The following is a 19960-nucleotide window of genomic DNA, read 5'->3' as shown; positions in this document are numbered from 1 at the left end:
ATCTTTGAATTTTAAGAACTTGAAAGTCTATCCTTCAAATTGCAACAGTTAGTAGAGTTAATTATTTCATCAAGTTCCTGTTTGATGTCAGATGCATATAACATTCCTATGTAGATGCAACCTCGCTCCCGTATCACAAGGACTGAATTGACCCTTTAAGGGCTAAAATGACCAGAACGATGATAAATTTGCCAGCATTTTAGTCACGCGTGTGTATAAAACCTACAACTCATCAAATCTAAGGAAAGAATTTGACGGAGGTACTGACCACCGATCTGTTACAATCTGAGGGATATATTCGTTAATTCATAAAATTCAGAGACCAACATATTCGACATTTACAATTTCGATGATCAACTGATTCATTCAATAAAATCCCAACCATAGAGATTAACCAAAATGTCTTTCCTTTGGCATCTGTGAATTGGAGTCCGCATCAAATTCTCGATCATTTTTAGTGTCGCACACTTTTTTATGTTAAATAAACATTTCTGCAAGGGTTACACATACAGCACATGCGAACCAACCACTGCTCCAACAAGTCATTGAGTCAATTCATTAGGGTATATTACAATAACATAAACTCACAATGAGTTGAAGTAGTAGCATTAGAGTGCATTGCAGGTGCAAAAGAAGCTCCGATTAGAAGCCAGTTATGATTAGAATAGATGATAAATTTTCCACAAAATTTAAAAAATATTGAATGAAAGTGGGTGTGAGTTGTGTATTTTTTTTTTCTTCTAATGTAAATGTAAATGCATAAATAAATAACCGACTCCACATACTACATTACATTGTTATTATTTTCAACCACGCCTTGTAATGGAAACAAGAACTCTGCTGATGTGCATCGGGAAACAACCTAAGGTAGATGGCTTTCGAGATACTTGTTTGGTATTACCCTCCGAGCATGATGAGCAGACTGAGTGCAATGAAGAACGAGTACTCTTCATCAACGACATCGAAGAAGAGGAAGATGAAAAGCTTGAACCACGGGGCGACACCATAGACTCAGAATCAGAGCTACAATCCAATCTTGATAGTATATCAAAATCTTCATGAAAACAAACTTCTTGTGGCTTCTTGCTTTTGATTTTGACTACCCTTTTCTTCCAAAACTTCAGCTTTGACATGGTTGACGCTGGTTTTTTGAGCTCCAAAATGCTTGGTTTGGGTAGCCCCAAGCTAAGATTTTTTGGTGGGGGAGTGAGTGGTGGAAGCACTTCCTTTGGTGACGATTCTTTTGCTATCCCTGGTTGCATTTCCCACTTGAATGGAACACCTTCTCCACTCCTATAATATGATATACGAGAGGAACATCCCACAGAGGATCTTCTTGATAGAATCTTATTGCTTTCAATCTCAAATAAATCCATTTAACCTTTTCCTAGTACTAAGAATTATGAAAGAGAGAAATAAGCTGCATGTATTTATATAGAATTCAATTCAACCGTGTTGACCATTAGAGTTATCATAATTTAAAAATTACCTATCTTGTTGGGTTGATCAGTCATAATATATGTTACTTGCAATTTGAGTGACTTGAAGTCTTTTTTGTATTGACAAGGAAACAAATCGCAAAGCAAAGTGAAAATGTGTCGTTGTTTCTAAGGTTTCCCTTGATAAACCTTTTATATTGTAAGTTTGCCGGCCTCTATTGCATGTGCAATTACCAAACCCGAAATATTTGGCCTCCATTTTAGCTACCTTCTCACACAACGTGAACATTATTTTTCTATTACATACGAATTACGGACTTGAGAACATAAGTATTGCGGCTAGTATACTTGAAAACACTCTTGTGTGTCAATAATGTTTTTGTTGAGAAAATTTGATGTTGAATTTTCACTAAGGTGTAACTAAGTCTCATTTTTATTTATCCATCTACTATGTCTTTCGTACTGGACTACTGGTTACAACTTTTGATTAGAAACTTGATAACTTTTCTCAATTGATAAGAAAGCAAAACACATTACTTTGGAAATTAGTAACTAGAGTTTCGTCCACTGAATTTGAACCAATGCAATTGCGTCTACTAGCTATTATTTCAATTACTTAATTACATGAATGGAGTAGACTTTAGGGAATAGTGTATGTTTAACTCTATCATGTCATATATCATGCAATTTTAATTTGTATAACTTATTTTTTAGTATGATTCAATTAACCTACAACACTAATTTTATCACAACTCCTTTTTATCACTTTTTACTGTTCATCCCATTGCTTTTTTTTTTTTTGATTTGCTAACTTTTTTGGGTGAAAGTTGATATGAGCAAAATTCATCTATATCAAATACGATATGATTCTATTTGATTTCAATTTGGGTGAAATTTTATTGACAATGTAATTTTTTTTACAACAATACAAATTTAAATCTTTAATTTTTTTTGACAAAAAATTAAATCTTTAACTTGTTAGTACTTATTTAAAATATTCACATTTATCTGAAAAAGTAAAATGACTAGATTTGCTAGAATAAAGTAAAATAACTCCCATAAGAAAAAAAATAAAATAACTAGTTGTAATAGAAAAACAAAAGTAAAAGTTTTCCTCCGTAAAAATAATATCTACGGTCAGTTATAAAAAATCATTTATCTTTTCCACTTCTTCCGGTGAAGAAACAAGCGGAAGCGGATAGTCACAAAAATTAGGGAAGAAAAATGGCGGGAAACCAATTATTTAGATATTAAATATCGACACAGCGAAATGTGAAATTCGAAATTTCTGTTCAATCACTTCATTTCAATCGCGGAAAATCGGCACCATGCATGCGAATCAGTTCGACGGCAACGCCGCCTTCGCCGGCGGCGGTTTCATGCCTTCTCAGACCAATCAAGGCGGTGAATCCTCTCTCACTCCCTCCAAGGTTCTTCTCAGTTCTCACTCTCCATTTTCTTCTTAATAATCTTAACCGCAACTTCAATTAGACACGCTAGGTTTAGGATTTAGGGTTTTGATTTGATTTTCATGTAATTGATGTGGTTTAGGGTTTATTATTTGCTTTTTCAGAATCGCGAAAGTCAAACTTTGCTTCCGCTGACGATCAAGCAGATCAACCATGCTCTTCAATCAAGTGATGATAGAACCGGTCTTACTATTGACGGTGTTGGCGTTAACACCGTGCGTTACTCGAATCTTCTATTGTGAATTACGATTTGTGGTTTTTCTTGTTCTCACAATTTTGTGTTCAGGTTACTCTTGTTGGTAGGGTTTGCAACAAATCTGGACAGATTACTGAATTTAAGTTTGTACTTGACGATGGCACCGGAACGATTGAGTGTACTAAATGGTGAATACTGAATGCTGTTAAATCTGTTCAACTTGTAAACATTTAATTTATTTATTTTTTCTTTTCAATTTTCCTTTGTGAACGATGAGTTTTTGTCTGCTTGCAGGCTTCACGAACCTGCTGATGCAATGGCAGTGGAGAGTATCTTGTATGTTACCTTTTCTTTACGGGATTGTATGTTGCCTTATTGTATTGCATTTAGTACTATACTTGGTTAATGTGTAATCAGGTTTTATACTTTCTATGTAAGTAAGGATAGGAATAGGCTGGACCGACCGACCTAGACTTTACAAACACCAAACATGGCTTGGACTAACACTTCAAGGCATAGGACTGATCTGTAGTCTGTCATAGTCATAAACTTAAATTTAGGCTTGAGTCTGCAATTATTTTATGAACATATTTAAATAAGCAATATTATCTATATCTAAACAAACTAATGCGCTAATAGAAGAACAAGATTGAACTCCATTTTGATATTACAATCACCCTTGTCGGTTAGCCTGACTTATTCTCATCCCTACCTGTAAGTATAGAAAAGACTAACAAGAAAAGTTACTTATTTTAACCACTTTTTTATGCTTTCTCATCCGCCTCTTCTTAGCACTGGTAAGTTTTACCAGGCTAATTGATTTAAAATTAAATGTTAAATGCTGAATTTTTTTCCATAAAAGAGAAAGGAAAGAAATATATGATATACTGATATAGTCGACTTTCTTTTTCGTTTTTTTATCTTTCTGTTAATGTACACACTACTGATTATTTTGCATTGAGGTGGCCTGTAAAATTGTAGTTGCCTCCTCCTTTTTTTTTGCTCAACCAAGTGAGCTACCCATCCCCCCTCCCAAAATAGTTGCTCCCTCTGGTTTATTGATTTATCGTACAAATTAGATTCATATAATACGAACTAAAATTCCATTTTCATTGTTAGGAATGGAATGTATGTGCGGTTATATGGACAGTTGAAAGGTTTTCAGGGTAAAACCTTAAGTATTTTCTCTCTCAGGTATGGTGATACGAAGTTCACATTTCTCATTTTGTTTTAGCAGTTCAATATTTTAAATTACTTGGATACATTTGTCGTTAATCTATTACCCGAGGCTAGTGTTTTTAGCAGACCTGTTATTTTGCTAGCAGATAAAACATTTACTCCCTTAATTTGTGTCATTTTCAGGCCCGTTACTGACTTCAATGAGATCGCCTCCCATTTCATTGAGTGCATTTATGTTCATCTATACAATTCGAGGTTACAGGTATAAGTTATAAAATCGACTTGTTTTATGTTTGTGTTTAACATGATATATAAGATTAAGAAACCCAGACTCAGATAGGATTAGCTATGCAACGATTTTGTTTGAGGCCCTAGTCATTACAATATAAAATACACCTCGCTGAAAGTAAATCTCCAAAGGTACTTTTCCACCAACCACTGCAAAATTCACACTATAAAAACCTTCAAACTCTCGGTTGTATAAAATTAGGTTCATTATAAATTGACACAACAGAATCCCAACCCAAACATGAAACAGGCAAACATATACAAAAATTCATACCTCAGCCGGTGCCAATTCCCTGTAAAATTCAAAAAGTAAATCAATTTACGGCAGCAGTACATATTAGACAATTTATAACAAATAGAAAACACTAAGAATAACTTGGCCTGTCAGACTTTGCAAGATGTTTAGACATTATAGATGCCTGCAATACAACATATTATCACATTACTCGTGAAATTGAAATGCATTGCCAAATTAGCATGATCCAGCACTAAGCAAAGTACTGTCAGGCAATTCGAATGCAAAGGAAAGAAGAAAAAAGTCGTGGGTTTGTTAAAGGAAAGTGCTGATTAAAAATAAGTTACATGTTTAGGGATGCACCCACCAAAAGACATGGACTTATAAGTTGTAAGCATATATCAATCCTAAAAGAAACACCAATTTATAAGCAGTTTAAATTGTGGTGTCATTATAGAGAACTAATTTGCCTAGGCCAAACACCATAAAACATCGGACGAAGAGCATTTAAAAATAAAAAGTATCAGCTTTTGTTATTTTGCATCATAGTAAAAAAGGTTTGTTCCATATTTGTGGCAGTATACCCAGGCTAGCATCCCCAGTCAGCAACATGCTCCCAATTCCATACAAATCACTCCCACAAAAGGTTATCAAGCTCAAGCCATTCCACCAAATCAAGTAAGTCAACTATGTCTTTTAGTTTCTGCTTAATTTTTATCATATCCTCACTCGTTCAGTACTCTCTCTCTGTAGTTCTCCGGTCAGCATAATAATGGTCAGAAGAGTGTTCAAGAGTTGGTGTTAGAATATTTGGCTCTTCCCACAATCAGGTGTATTTTAAAAGTTGTTTTGTTTTCTTTTATTTCATTGACTCCTATAACATATAACTAACTGTTATTTCTCGGAGCCTTTGTTATTTCTTGAATTTCGGTGTTAGGTCTGTTAGTTGAGAGTTAAGTTAGGATTACCTGGGACTTGACCTAGACAGTACGAAAGGCACAAATTGTTAATAGCCTTCTTGAACTTGGAAGGTGAATGAGCAAAAAGTTGGTGCAGTCTTATATATACATTTTCTGTTATAACAATTAAAACCCAAAATTGTGCGTTTTCTACTTTTATTTTTCATCTGAACAGAATTTTTTACGAGTCAACTAGTAAAATTTTTATGGTGGTGCATATTTGCAAAATAAACAGTGACAAAAAATTATTTTTGGCAATTTAACTTGATGGCAGATTACATGGTTAACACAATCATACAAAACCATCGCACCAGATTACTATTAAGTTTTCAGTTATCACTTGTTTGTTATTAGAGATGCATATGTAGAATATTGCATTTAGTATGCTTTTAATTTTTCAGTTGCTTAACCATCTGTTACTTATCTGTGTTTTACTTTGTTAGAATTGGGATTACTTGAAGGATTTTGTCCAGTATTCACAACCTAAAATTTTGTTACTGATGTTTCAGGGAATTGGAGGGGGGAGTCTTTTGTGGAACTATTGCAAAGCAACTTGGAGTTTCTTTGGATAATGACGTCATGTCTGTATTCTCTCTCGCTCTCCCTCACTTATCATGTTGACGAAGTTATGTTTTTTGACTCCTCATCTTGTTTTGCAGACCTGCTCTTGATCTTCTTAGTGGAGAAGGTGTCATTTATGAAGGTCTACCAAAGCACTATAAGATATGTTCCGACGGTTGACATCTTGGTGGCAGAGGCATCAATATTCCCAGAATATGCTCTACTTTGCCCAAGTTTTTATGCATAACTGTGATTCTACATATGTGGACATGAGGAAAAGCTGTAGATCTGGCTAGATTTTGAACAACTTGTCGTCTTTTCTCAGTAGCTAATGTATTTTTTTTTATGTATCCAAGTTGACCCTTGAACTAGCGACAGATAGCATGACGAATGCATCTATCGTGTAAACGGGTTTTTCTCAGATTGTTGGAGATTAATCACAATTGTTTAAGGGAAATGACAATTTGTTAGATTGATATTTAGTCCATTAATGTTAGATTGATATTTAGTCCATTAATATTTTTCTTAAGTCAGGAATTCGGTGGGTGCAACAACTGGAATTCGGCAAACCTTTTTGTTGGAAAAGTATCTTAGCTTCCCTATGATTCATGGTGGTTAACCAAGAGTGACTATGAGTTTTTGCTTAATAAAATTCAAAGGAGATTAGCCTCATGGAAAAGCTACTTAACAAGGGGGTAGAGTGGCACTAGTTCAGTCAGTTTTGACCTTAATTCCTAGCTATTACATGCATATTGCTTGGTTACCCTCTTCTGTCTGTGAACACCTAGATAGGTATGCACACAATTTTTTGTGGAAGGGGAACAAGGATAAGGGTGTCCATCTTGTGGGATGGGATAAGATCACTAGGCCACTGAAAGCTGGCGGTTTGGCTATTCGAAGGGCTTGCGAATCAAATACGGCTATGTTGGGAAAGCTAGTTCGGAATATTCATTGTAATTCAAATAAGTTGCGAGTCTCTCTGCTTCGACACAAGTATGTTGGTGATAAGTTCTTTCTTGATATGCCCATAAGCTAAGGTTCCATTGTGAGGCAATCCATCATGAAAGCAAAGGAAACACTTCAAAATGGATTCGATCATAGATTGTGAGATGGGTCCTCTCCCTTTTGGTATGTGTCATGTACTAAATTTTGGAAGTTGCGTGAACAAGTTTTATATGTGGATATTCATGATGTCCATTTGACAATAGCTGATGTAATTCAAGATAATACTTGGGTGTTGAGTCGTTTATATACCCCACTTTATTCTCTTGTAGTTGAGGCTATCTGTGGCACCCTGGTGTGTTTGAACGATTGAATTCGGGATGACTTTCCATGGAAGGGTAATCTGAATTGTATTTATTCGAGGAAAGCTGAGTATAAGTGGCTTCTGAAGTGGAATGCAAGCGAGGATAAGGTCGGATCACAGAAATGGATTTGATGATTAGCTGCTCCTGAAAAGATTAAATTTTTACATTGGACGATTTGCCATGATGTTGTTCCTGCAAAGTCGTTGTTGCATAACAGAGGTATGCTAGACACTAATAACTGTCTGAGGTGCCTCAATAGTGGTGAAAGTATCATGCACTGTTTCCGGGATTTGACAACATTAATCATTTTTGGCTTGCTCAAGGATTTGACAATATAAACTTATATTTGTAGAATTTGATGATCACGTGGCTCAACACAAGGCGCATTTAACGCAAATAATAATTTATTCTTTGTTGTTCTTTGATGGATTTGGTGCGCAGGAAACTCACTTTGTATGGAGAATGAGATAATCTCTATTTTCCCCTAGAAGGTAAAAATTTACAATTTGGCGGTCCTTCTTTGTTTTGTTCTCTCTGGCCTTATCCACGAATATAGGACGTCATTATGTGACTTGGCATCTGGAGGAGAGTATGGCCATTGTCTTGAATGTTGATGACAACAATTTTGGAAATCCCGAAATATCTTATTTTGGTGGCGTTCTCCGTAGGAATGACGACAATTGGCTATATGGGTTTGCTGGAAATGTTGGTATTTCCACAATCATACATGTAGAGTTGTTAACTCTGTATCATGACTTCAAAGTTGTTTGGGAAAGAGGATATATGAATGTGATTTGTTACTCTGACTCGACTCGGGCTGTTCAGTCAGTTTTAACCATGTTGAATCATTGACATCGTTATGCAACAATTATGAGTAATGTACAAGATTTATTGCAAATGAGCTGGAGCGTCAAGTTAAAACATTATGTGAGGGATGCAAAATTGTCCGCTGATTTTATGGCTAAACTAGGCGCTACAAATTCTGAGATTTGATGTGAGATTTTGGAGTCACCAGAAAGTTTGCTTCCGTTGCTGCAAGTTAATACCTGACAAAAGATCCATCACATAGACTAGTTTTTAAAGATTTTTTGTTCTTTTTCTTTTTTAAAAAGAAAATCAAAATTTTCATCCGTGCCCCAGAAGCTCTTGTGAAGCCCCTAAAAAAAAAGCTCATGCGAAGCATGTTAGAAAGCTGACAATACAGAGAAATTAGTAAGCTAGAATTTTTATTTTTTTTTAAGGGTGGTAAGCTAGAATTAGGATTATTTGAAGGATTTTGTCCGGTATTCACTTGGGATTACTCTAGAATTTTTTATTTTTTTTAAGGGTGGTAAGTATATAGAAATTAGTTGAGGTAAGCATTATTAATTTCATGCAAAATTGCAAATTAGAAACTACAAGTGGAAGATGGCGGTCACACTAGCATCACATGTTTTTTCATCTCCGAGCGACTACCACCGCCCTCTTCATCTTGTGCGTGAAATGGCACGTTGAAACATAGTCCTTGTTGCCAAGTCACGTGCTCTGATGGATCATTTTTCAATCGGTAGATCCACCAAGATGCCACGTGCGATTTGATTTTCAAAGTTTAGCCTTCTTCCAGCTTTTATTTTTATTTTTATATATTCATTATGAATTAAATATGGTACGGTTTATTTTTTTACAATAACAACAATTAACCATTAATAAAATGAATGATTTCAACGATAATTATAAAAATGAGTTTAATGGATATGTTTCTTTTAATGAGAATCAATCATCTCTTCATGTCATCGTACCATTAAAACTGAATGTAATAACGAAGTAATTTGATGAAATACATGGTTGCTATTCGTTAATTGTATAAAATTATTTTACATTGCCAACGGATATCCTATTTTCTATTATTTTTTTGACAAACCTATTTTTCTATTAAAAATCTAATGTTTTTATTAATTTTACAATTAAAAAATTAATTGATGGTGTAAAAGATGTTTACACTTATATTATATATGAATTAAATTACTTTTATGTTTTATACGCATTCTATGGTTTTTTCTTTGACATAACTTAGTGCATTGGTTTTTGAAGATAAACGTAGTCCATTGTTAGTCTGCTAGCATGTGTAATTTTATTTATTTATAGGAAAAACTCCAAAAGAACAAAAATAGATTATGAGGACTCAACTTTTGTATCAATCAACCGCACGCATTGTAAATCCTTAGTTGGACCCGCAATTATACATACATGTCTCAAATCATGTAGAATGTAAGAATAATAATAACTAAAATAAAAGAGATAAGACTAATGATGAAGCAGTAACAATAATTAAAAAACAAATTAAGATATGGGCAGTGAACGTGGGGAATGATTCGTTTCTCTGACCATGCAATGGCTTTCTGAAATAAAGTTTGACCATTTTGGCAAAGTATATGGCCTTCGATAAAAGAAAAATGCTTTTAGTGATAATCTGCCCCCAATGTTACAAAATTTGTATGTTAGTGGAAGTTTATTTTTTTGAAAAATCCTCAATCATCATTAGTCCTTTTTCTTTTCACTGCAGATTTGAAGGGAATCAACCCTCAAATGCGAACACACTCCCGCCGAACTTTGCCAATGTGAATTACTTTGTTTGTTTTTATGAAATTTAAGTTCAAAACACATATACAAACTATTGTGATCTACTGCGACGGTGTAAACTTTCTATACCGTAGGAACATTAATCCCTTTATTTATTCGTTTCATTTAACTTAACTTCGTCAGTGTGCAACCGTTTGCATTAGTTTTTTTTTTAGTCAATTTATTTTCTAATTCTTATTGCTTAGTGTAAAAGCATTTTTAACTATAATAGAATCCGGGTTTTGAGGATTTGACTGTCTGCTGCTCTCTTTTTTTTAAAGAAAAAAAATTGGTTTGCACCTACCTAATCTCTATCAAATTTTCTATATGTCTCTTTTGTCTCTCAAACTTCTCTTGCATGTGCAAATGTGACTGTTAACTTTGCTTGGCTTGCAATTTGGAGTTGATGATTATTGGTGCTGTGGCTGAGTCACCAAAATAGATGCATATTTCTGCTGATATTGAGACAAGTGTCCACACTGTCTGCGAGCCAGCCACTACACTTCTTACCTAATACTCACTCTTCTTCACCCATTCTATAATCGTTATCAATTCATGATTAATTTAATTTGATGTAGTATTCTCTTCCTTTTAAAATACATATCGCAAATTATAGTGTGTACTATTCACATAATTTATTTTAATTTTATTTTTTAATTAATTTATAAATACATATGTTAGCATGTAAATTTTTTTTTAATTTATCTCCATGAATATTTTTAAAATATCAAATTTTTATAATTTTTTATTTTATATATAACTAAAAATATTAATGATCAAAATTGTATATTAACATTGTGCAGTGGTTAACTGCGACATATATTTTGAAACGGAGAGAGTATAAACTAATACGACTCTCTTAACCAAATATTAATTGAGTTTAAACGGTTAATAAACTTAAAAAAAAACGATTTGTATAAGATGATCTGAATTTGATTTCTGACAAAAATAATTCTCAGTGAAACCTCACTTAATATTTGGCTGAACTCTAAAATAAATCATTGGGTTTAATTAGTCGCTCTCAATTTGTTTTTTATTGTAAAAAAAAAAAATCAAAATATAGCTACTTAAATGATACAAATAGTCCCTCAATATATTGGGTCAATGAAGTCCTTGCTTTATTTTTTATACTCTCTCAATCTTTTTAAATTTCCCACCGATAAATTCAATGATTGTGCACTAGCATTTTAAAGTAGTTCTATACAGATCTTATTCAATCATTTTTTTATTGAGAGGAATTATTCAATCATTTTTATCTATGGACAAATAATAATTGTTGATATTAATGAATGAATATAGAAAAATAGTGTGACTAGATTGCAAGATATATAAAAAGTTATTAAAATCGCTGAAAATTTTTACTCTATCCACAGTGTGATTAGCTAGAGTAATGCAAATAAATTACAGAGAGATTAGAACTCCCATGCACTTTTGCATGTCAAAGTATGATCTTGTGTCGATAAGAGTTCATTTGTGTGTTTATTAGTATTGTTTACACAATAAAGAAATCTCTAGACATAGATAAGATTTTCACCTAATTTTGATTTAACAACGATGTCATTGACTATGATATAATCCACACCTCCAATAATGGAAGGCACGCCTCAATTTATCCAATAATGGTATAACCAGTGTGGCTCAACAACACGTGCAATGCAATTAAATTAATTGACTTATTATATTGTACAATTTTTATGATTTGCGAGTGAGGCAAGGAGCTGGGATGGGGGCTGAACTATAAAATTTTAAAATCCATACACAAGTTTATACTTTATACGTATACTCATATCATATACATTATTATTAATCTATTAAAGTGAAAAATGTCTATTGTAATGCACCCAAAAAATAAGTGCAAAAATGTCTCTTATATATAATTATTGAGACATAATTTGAATTTGTATGTACACCGCACTTCTCTCTATAAGAACTCAATTTTCTATTCTTGTATATAAAAAGAACACAGCAAGCTACATACATTGCTGTAACAAACGAAAATTGCATGGCATTCTGGACACATTCTTCTATTGACAAACGTGGTCAATTTTTTAGCTAAGTCCAACATTAACGCTAAAGAGTTGCCTACATATCCAAAAGATTGAAACACGAATTTCTGTCCAAAAATTGACGCAATCAAAGGGGTGGTTCCATCGTGGTCGTTATTGAAATCAGACAGTTTTAAAATACAAAATACTAAGTTAAAATATGAACTTCAACTGCCATCCAACGACAGCCGTGAATATACTGCATGACCGTAGTCAATCTCAATCCATTCGAAAATGAAACTTTAGCATAGGTGTTGCTCTCAACGTGTTAAATCCAATTACTATAAACCACATTACTCTCCGGGGATCAGTACTTTTTGTTGTTGAAAGTTGAAAGTTGAAACTTTTGAATTACAAGTAAACTTTTAATTGCCCAATTTATTTGGCCCAATTGAGTTGTATGAGTACAAATTCGTATAGTATGTGCAATGTATAAGTAGAGGACTCTGTCATTTTCCCTCTTTGAATGTGTGTTACCATAAATCGAAGTTGCAACACAAAATTCAAACTATCCCATTGTTTAGTTACATGCTCATCTCTTAAAATGTATTCCTTCAACACACACGATCAAATTATGATTAGGCAATTTCTATGATACTCCAAATAAAATTGAGTGTTTTGGTACTCTCAAATGTTTAATCAATAGAATAATGTCAACATTATTAAAGATTGACTTAAGAGAAAGAGTTTTGGTACACTTCTATATTCAATTTAACCCCCAAAAATTGTACAAATTATTATTTCAGTAAATTAATTAATTAATTTTTTTAATCAAAATAAAACCAAATCATTAACCACCGTCACAATTTTCTCTCCAACATTCATCATCTGAAACGTAGCCTCCTCTTTTTCTTTCTGGGAACACAAAACTTCATATATGTACCAATTTTGTCTCAAACATCTTTGAACAAGGTTTCCTTTAATAACATTCTTATTCACTCTGATACTATATCTGTTCCTTCGTTTCTTTCTCACCATTATTTTTGCTTAATGAATTTTAATTGAAAAATTGATGGCATGGCTTTCTTGCAGGTGACCTATTTTCTTGTATTTTACCCGCACAATTTTGTTTTTTCTTATACTTGACGTTTGGAATGTTGTTACATAAACATAATCCATGATCCTTTGCTAAAGAGACCATCTTTTTTATCAATCCAATTGGCTATTACTTCTAAATATCTATCAATCCATGTTGTTTTTCTTGTTGTTCCTCTTTTTTTTAGTGTCATGAGTGTTTTTGGTAGCTATCCCCTTTTTTACTATAAAAAATAATTGCAAATTAAAATTAATAGTAGCTTCTTTCTTCTTCTTGCTGTCCTTTTCAATTTTCAGACCACTGCAGCGCTGGTTGCAATGAAGGAGAGGAAGTAATGATTTAAATTTGTTTTCTGTTAAATCAAAAAACTATTGACCATTTTAGTTTGGAGTATTGGTACATACAAATATATGGGTGTACGGTAGAAGGAGCCTTATGATTATGTGATTAAGATTAATGAGTATTTAGAGTGTAGGATCTATATTTTAAAAAATAAAATCATAAAAAGTGATTTTCATTTTGATGAAAAATGTTCGGCAGACTCACTTTTTGAATTTCATTTGCAAACAAATCATTTTTTTAACATCAACTATTTCAATTTTGTACTAAACTATCCTACTATAACTTCACTTGTTCATTAACTGAGCTTTGATTTCGGTTTATAATGGAAATATGCAGGGTGTATAGAATTGTAGACTAATAAATGAATACATATGGACCATACTCGTTTTTCTTTGGGGACTGTAATAATGGATCAAGATAGTCCCTTGGTTATGGGTCATCGTGTTCCCTCTTCTTACGTATTGCTTCCCCGCTATTATACACTATATATATCTATGATTTTGATTCTAAGCAAAAATAATCGGTCTCTTTTATATTTATTAAAAAACCCGGTTAAGTACATATTTTAGTTTGCAAACCCAAGATATTGAATATATACTTCAATATCTATAAATTGTAATCACTCCCATGTCTTCATATTTTAATTTACTTTAAAAATTATATTCTACGTTCATGTGCGGATCTAGACTTTCGATATTGGTGTGACTAAAATATCAAAGAAACTATATATATTAACCAAATGGCTTAGGCTTCACACTTTCACTTATGTGTCACATATTCGGATCTTAATTTTATATATGTTGTATTACAATTGATAAATCTCTTACAATCATGATTTCAACTTTGACTTGTCATGTTCTCTAAGGATTGGATGAGCTCTCTTCATCTCTTAAAATAAATAGGGTTAATTAAGTTTTTGGTCCCTATAAATATCTGCAGTTTTGTTTTTAGTCCCTATAAAAATAAATCACACTTTTTAGTCCCTACAAAATTTTATGTTAGTGTTTTTAGTCCCTGTTAAATTAAAATTTGTTTAATTATGCTTAAAATTTTAAATTTTTTAATGATGTTTTACACACTTGTTTAAAACATTATAAAAGGTTCCGCCACAATAAATTAGCTCAAAATTTTATTTTTAGGTCCAAATTTTCATTAGTTTTATCTTGAATTTTTGACGTTTTAAAAAAATTATATTTAATTCATTACATGTTAAAAAATTCTAATTTTTTATAAAAGAGATTATTATAATGTTCTTAACATGTCTGTTAAAAATCATTTAAAAATAAAAAAGTTTAAGTATAATTAAACAAATTTCAATTTAACAGGGACCAACACATACTTTTAGTCCTTGTAAAATTAAAATTTGCTTAATTGTGCTTAAACTGTTAAATTTGTAACATATTTTTCACATACTTACTTAGAATATTATACCAAGTTCCTCCGCAAAAAATTAACTTAAAATTTTATCATTGGGTCCAAATTTTCATTAATATAAACTTGAAAATTTTGCTTTTAGAAAAATTCATATTTAATTCATTACATGTTAAAAAACTAATTTTTTTTTACAAAAGAGTGTCTTACGATGTTATGAACATATATGTAAAAAATCTTTCAAAAATTTAGAAGTTTAAGCATAATTAAACAAATTTTAATTTAACAGGGACTAAAAACACTAACAGAAAATTTTGTAGGGACTAAAAAGTGTGATTTATTTTTATAGGGACTAAAAACAAAACTGCAGATATTTATAGGGACCAAAAACTTAATTAACCTAAATAAATATAGATAAAATGACACTCGAAAATCATATTTTGGTTGTTATTCTCTCTTTGGCTTTTGATTGTTTCTTTCTCTATTAGAATGAATTAGTATTTTATTGAATAACTAATGTATCAAGATTAGAATGAATTATTATTTTATTGGATAACTAATGTATCAAGAGAGTGTAAGATCCTTCCAATTTATTAGTTTCATACCTATTTGTCGTGTGAAAATCAAATGGTTGATCAAATAAGTTTATGATTCTTGGAGGAGAGAATTGTAAACAGAGATGATCTTAACTTCTATTTTATGATTGATCAATGTCACCAATATCACTTAACTCTATCTTATCCAAATGTTACCCGAAATATTTAAACCTACAAAAAATTCTAAAGAAAACCTCGTTTTTCGAGCAACCCTAAGCAAGCAGGAGCAGGAGGTGAGGTGAGTCACATTCTCTCTCTTGACCACCTCTATATCTGTGTCATAATCCCACACTTCTTTTCTTTCTTCATCAACCCTTCTCTCTCTCTTCCCTCTCTATCTAAAAAATAGATTCTATAAAAGATCGCAGTTTCCAAAGAAACCAACTAAGCTTCAAAGCCATCGATATTTCACGTTCATATAAAACAGCCAAAAACAAAATCAAAATCAAAATCAAACTATGGACAAATCCTCTTCTTCACCTCCTACAAACACTAACAACACCTCCCTCGCTTTCTCTCTTTCCAATAATAACTTTCCTAATCCTTCACACTCTTCTTCCTCTCACCTCTCTCTTTTCCACTCCTTCACACCTTATCCTTCCTCTATAATACCACCATCTCTCACCCTCACAGGTCTTTTTTCTCTCTCTCTTCACCCTAATATCATATTTTCTCTCTAAAAAAATATCAACTTACAGTAACTTTGTTTTTTCATTTCCAGGAAGCAACAACCCCGTGGAAGCTTCACCAGAGGCAACAGACGGAGGAACCACCAACCTCTCCATATTCACCGGCGGCCACAAGTTTGAGGACTTCTTAGGAAGCTCCGTTGCACCAACAAGAACCGCTGCCGCAACGTGTGCACCGACGCAGCTTCAGCAGTTTTCCACCGACAATGATGTATATAATTCTGAGCTCAAGAAAACAATAGCCGCTTGCTTTCCTGGTGGCTACCCCACCGAACCAAACTCCGAACCTCAAAAGCCTTCTCCTAAAAAAACTGTCGATACCTTCGGACAACGCACCTCCATCTATCGCGGTGTCACGAGGTATGTTTAGTGCATGTTTGGATTGACAGTGAGTTTAACATAGTCCGGGTGTAATGTGATTTTTTTAAAAAAAAAAAAAAAAAAACTAATATATAGACATGGACAAATAGTATACACACATGCTTTTGATTTTTTTTTTTTATATTTAATGTTATTTATTTATTTAATAATTTTCAGACATAGATGGACGGGGAGATATGAAGCACATCTATGGGACAATAGTTGCAGAAGGGAAGGACAAAGTAGGAAAGGAAGACAAGGTACTATGTTAGTTAAAGTTGTGAAACATTATTTATATCTAGGGACTAGGGCTTTAAAATTTGAATAAGTGAAATTAATCAATGAAAACATAACATATAGTAGTATAAATAAATTTGAATAAGGTTTGTTTATGTCTAACGTGCGCTATGGATGATGATGATACACGGGCAAAGTGGGTCCACGAGATCTAGTGTTTGTGATGGGAAGGGTCCAGTGAATGTGACCACTGACCGGAATAAATGGGAGTTAAAGAATGTGTCTTAGATATTCAAATCTCAAATTCAAAACCCTTCTTAATCAAGGGTTCAGATTAATTCATTTCAGCTGCATTTAGATCATTGTTAGTTTTGTTATAGTGTGATCCAGTGCATTAGTCACACTGCATGTGTTTCGTTTTATTTTTCAATATTATTTTACTATTACTATTATTATCAAAATTGGTTTGAAGATTCTGACCGGGCTTTTTTTTCTTTTGTACCTGGCGAATGATTAATGATTCGTTGGATGTGATCTTTTGCTTCAGTTTATTTGGGTGAGTACTTTTATTTTACTTTGAAAAGCTCGTAATAGTTTTGTTTTGTAATCTTTGACCAGATCATCATTTTGTTTTTGGCATATTCCTGCTTCATGTACATTTTAATGATCATGAATTTGAATGTTTGTTTATGTAGTAGATTCAGATTCTACTCAGTGTTAATTAATCATTTAGCTCATAAAATGAAATTTTTGTTTTTTGTTATAATTTAGGTGGCTATGATAAGGAAGAGAAAGCAGCTAGAGCTTATGATCTTGCTGCTCTCAAGTACTGGGGTCCAACGACCACTACCAACTTTCCAGTAAGTTTGTAAAAAGAATCAAAGATAGATCCCTTTTATTTTACTGTTCAATGCAACTATTCACTCTCCTTTAACGGTTTTCATAAATGTTTTACATTTTTTGTTGGAATTAATTCTCAGATTTCCAACTATGAGAAGGAGATTGATGACATGAAGAACATGACTAGACAAGAATTTGTTGCTTCTCTACGAAGGTGAAATGAACCATATTTTCATTTTACTTTTAAATTCTTATGAATAATCATGAAAACTAGCTAGATTATATGAATAGTTTTATGGACATTTTTATTTTCCCTCATGTTATAGGAAGAGTAGTGGTTTCTCAAGAGGAGCATCAATTTACAGAGGGGTAACAAGGTACTACTACCTTTGAGTTTTAACTTTTTGTGGCATGATAATTTCATATTCGTTTTGGCCCCTAGTGTATATCATTAGATTCTGAATGAATAAAATAAGTTATTATATTTTGGATTTTGAAACAACTTTAATTTGCTGTTGCAGACACCACCAGCATGGCCGATGGCAGGCAAGAATAGGCAGAGTTGCCGGAAACAAAGACCTCTACCTTGGCACTTTCAGTATGTACTCATCCATTATCCATATATATCTTCCATATATTGACATCACTTCTTTAATCAAATACTACTGTACAGCTTTTATTGACTCTTTTTTATATACAAAAACAAGATAAAATCTACATATGCCGACCCATCTAATATTTTTTTATGGGTACTTGTTTGCCCTTAGCGCACTTGTTAAGGATTCTAAAATAGAAATAATTGATAACTTTCATGTGTAAAAAATTGTTTTTTTATATTTCTTATCAAGTGTCCTAAAGGGTTTTTCCTTTTTTTATTTATATGTAGTATACTATAAAGGGAATATCAATTTTCAATTTTTGCCTGTTTTTTTATCAAACTGTTTAATTTGAAAGAGTATTTACTTTTGACACAACCATTTTTATAAAAAAAAAAAAATTATTGATTTAAATTATTTTATTTATAATTTCGTCTTATTAAAAAAAGAAAACGAGTCTAAAAGAAGTAGACATAATAACACACTTGCACGTTAATTTTCTTCTGCATGCTAGTAATTTATGATAAAAATTTAGAAAATGACGTTTTCATTCATAGCCTGATCATTTTTTTTCAATTTAATTTATGAATTTAGGCACTCAAGAAGAAGCTGCAGAAGCGTATGATATTGCAGCAATCAAATTTAGAGGACTAAATGCAGTAACAAATTTTGACATGAGTCGGTACGACGTAAAGAGTATTGCAAATTGTTCTCTTCCCATAGGAGGTTTATCAAACAAGAACAATAAAAATTCCACAGATTGTGTATCAGAAACCAAAATCAATGAACCAATTCAATCCGACGAAATAGATCATCCATCTTCAACTTCGTCAGCAACAACTTTAAGCTTCGCCTTACCTATTAAACAAGACCCTTCTACCGATTATTGGTCCAATATTCTCGGCTTCCATAATAATCCTAGTGCTGTTACTACCACTACCATACCATTCAACATGGATTTTTCTGCTCATGTACCTTCAAATACCAACAGTGATAATCCCCACAATGCAGCATTTTTCAGTGGATCAGGTATATTTGTTCAGCAACAAAATATGAACGGAAGCAGTGGTTCCAATTCTTCATCTTCGTCGTCAGCTTCAACGAGTTCAATTCCATTCGCAACGCCAATATTTTCTTTAAATAGTAATAGTAGTAGTTATGGAAATGGAAATAACTGGATTGGACACACATTCCAAACACATGCAAAGCCAAGTCTATTTCAAACGCCAATATTTGGAATGGAATGAGCTCATGCATCAGGTGGTGGAGCTAGAGAAATGAGAATCTGTGCATATAATAATAATGAATGATGATGATGAAAGTGTTCAAGGAAGGACAGTGATGTAGTGATGGTGTTGTTAGTCTTAGCATGCAACGCAATAGAATCAGAAGAAGAGAAGGACTAGTCTTTATTTACAGTCATAATAGTTCATGAGAGATAGCTGTTGCTGACTGACACTGTACTAACTCAAAGTTCCTTTGTTTTAAATCTTCCAAGTTTTCCTTTTTTGTGTTTTTCAATTTTTTGCATTTTGTCTCTGTTTATATACTGACATGATTTATGAGTATAATGGGAAATAAATCCTTTTGTAATCCATTTCATTGTGTTGGTATCAA

At 32.7% G+C, this 19960-nt stretch overlaps 3 protein-coding genes across 3 annotated transcripts; 2 read left to right on the top strand and 1 right to left on the bottom strand.

Moving 5' to 3' along the window:
* Nucleotides 1-337: 337 nt before the first annotated feature.
* Nucleotides 338-1414, bottom strand: LOC11418637 (uncharacterized). Its single transcript, XM_003610055.4, has one exon. It carries the CDS (start codon nt 1374-1376, stop codon nt 807-809), a length of 570 nt encoding a protein of 189 aa, XP_003610103.1. The 5' UTR covers nt 1377-1414; the 3' UTR covers nt 338-806.
* Nucleotides 1415-2602: 1188 nt separating this feature from the next.
* On the top strand, nt 2603-6839 carry LOC11446020 (replication protein A 32 kDa subunit B). Its single transcript, XM_003610054.4, has 10 exons — nt 2603-2869; nt 3013-3123; nt 3195-3292; nt 3399-3440; nt 4224-4298; nt 4467-4545; nt 5386-5484; nt 5560-5636; nt 6275-6346; nt 6425-6839. Exons 1-10 carry the CDS (start codon nt 2768-2770, stop codon nt 6504-6506), a joined length of 837 nt encoding a protein of 278 aa, XP_003610102.1. The 5' UTR covers nt 2603-2767; the 3' UTR covers nt 6507-6839.
* A 9240-nt stretch (nt 6840-16079) lies between these two features.
* On the top strand, nt 16080-19960 carry LOC11445798 (AP2-like ethylene-responsive transcription factor AIL5). Its single transcript, XM_003610053.4, has 9 exons — nt 16080-16254; nt 16343-16670; nt 16848-16930; nt 17455-17463; nt 17679-17767; nt 17888-17961; nt 18074-18124; nt 18269-18345; nt 18938-19960. Exons 1-9 carry the CDS (start codon nt 16080-16082, stop codon nt 19588-19590), a joined length of 1539 nt encoding a protein of 512 aa, XP_003610101.2. The 3' UTR covers nt 19591-19960.

Source organism: Medicago truncatula, chromosome 4 (genome assembly GCF_003473485.1).
Source record: "Medicago truncatula cultivar Jemalong A17 chromosome 4, MtrunA17r5.0-ANR, whole genome shotgun sequence".
In the NCBI taxonomy this organism is placed as follows: Eukaryota; Viridiplantae; Streptophyta; class Magnoliopsida; order Fabales; family Fabaceae; genus Medicago; species Medicago truncatula.
Note: the sequence above shows the minus strand (reverse complement) of the source record. Positions and strands in the feature narration are given on the sequence as shown.

Coding starts and splice junctions, on each gene's coding strand:
- LOC11418637 (XM_003610055.4), bottom strand. CDS start 1,376: ATGGATTTATTTGAGATTGAAAGCAATAAGATTCTATCAAGAAGATCC.
- LOC11446020 (XM_003610054.4), top strand. CDS start 2,768: ATGCATGCGAATCAGTTCGACGGCAACGCCGCCTTCGCCGGCGGCGGT. Junction 2,870..3,012: donor CCTCTCTCACTCCCTCCAAG/GTTCTTCTCAGT, acceptor TTGCTTTTTCAG/AATCGCGAAAGTCAAACTTT. Junction 4,546..5,385: donor TATACAATTCGAGGTTACAG/GTATAAGTTATA, acceptor TATTTGTGGCAG/TATACCCAGGCTAGCATCCC.
- LOC11445798 (XM_003610053.4), top strand. CDS start 16,080: ATGGACAAATCCTCTTCTTCACCTCCTACAAACACTAACAACACCTCC. Junction 17,768..17,887: donor CGACCACTACCAACTTTCCA/GTAAGTTTGTAA, acceptor ATTAATTCTCAG/ATTTCCAACTATGAGAAGGA. Junction 18,125..18,268: donor ATTTACAGAGGGGTAACAAG/GTACTACTACCT, acceptor TTGCTGTTGCAG/ACACCACCAGCATGGCCGAT.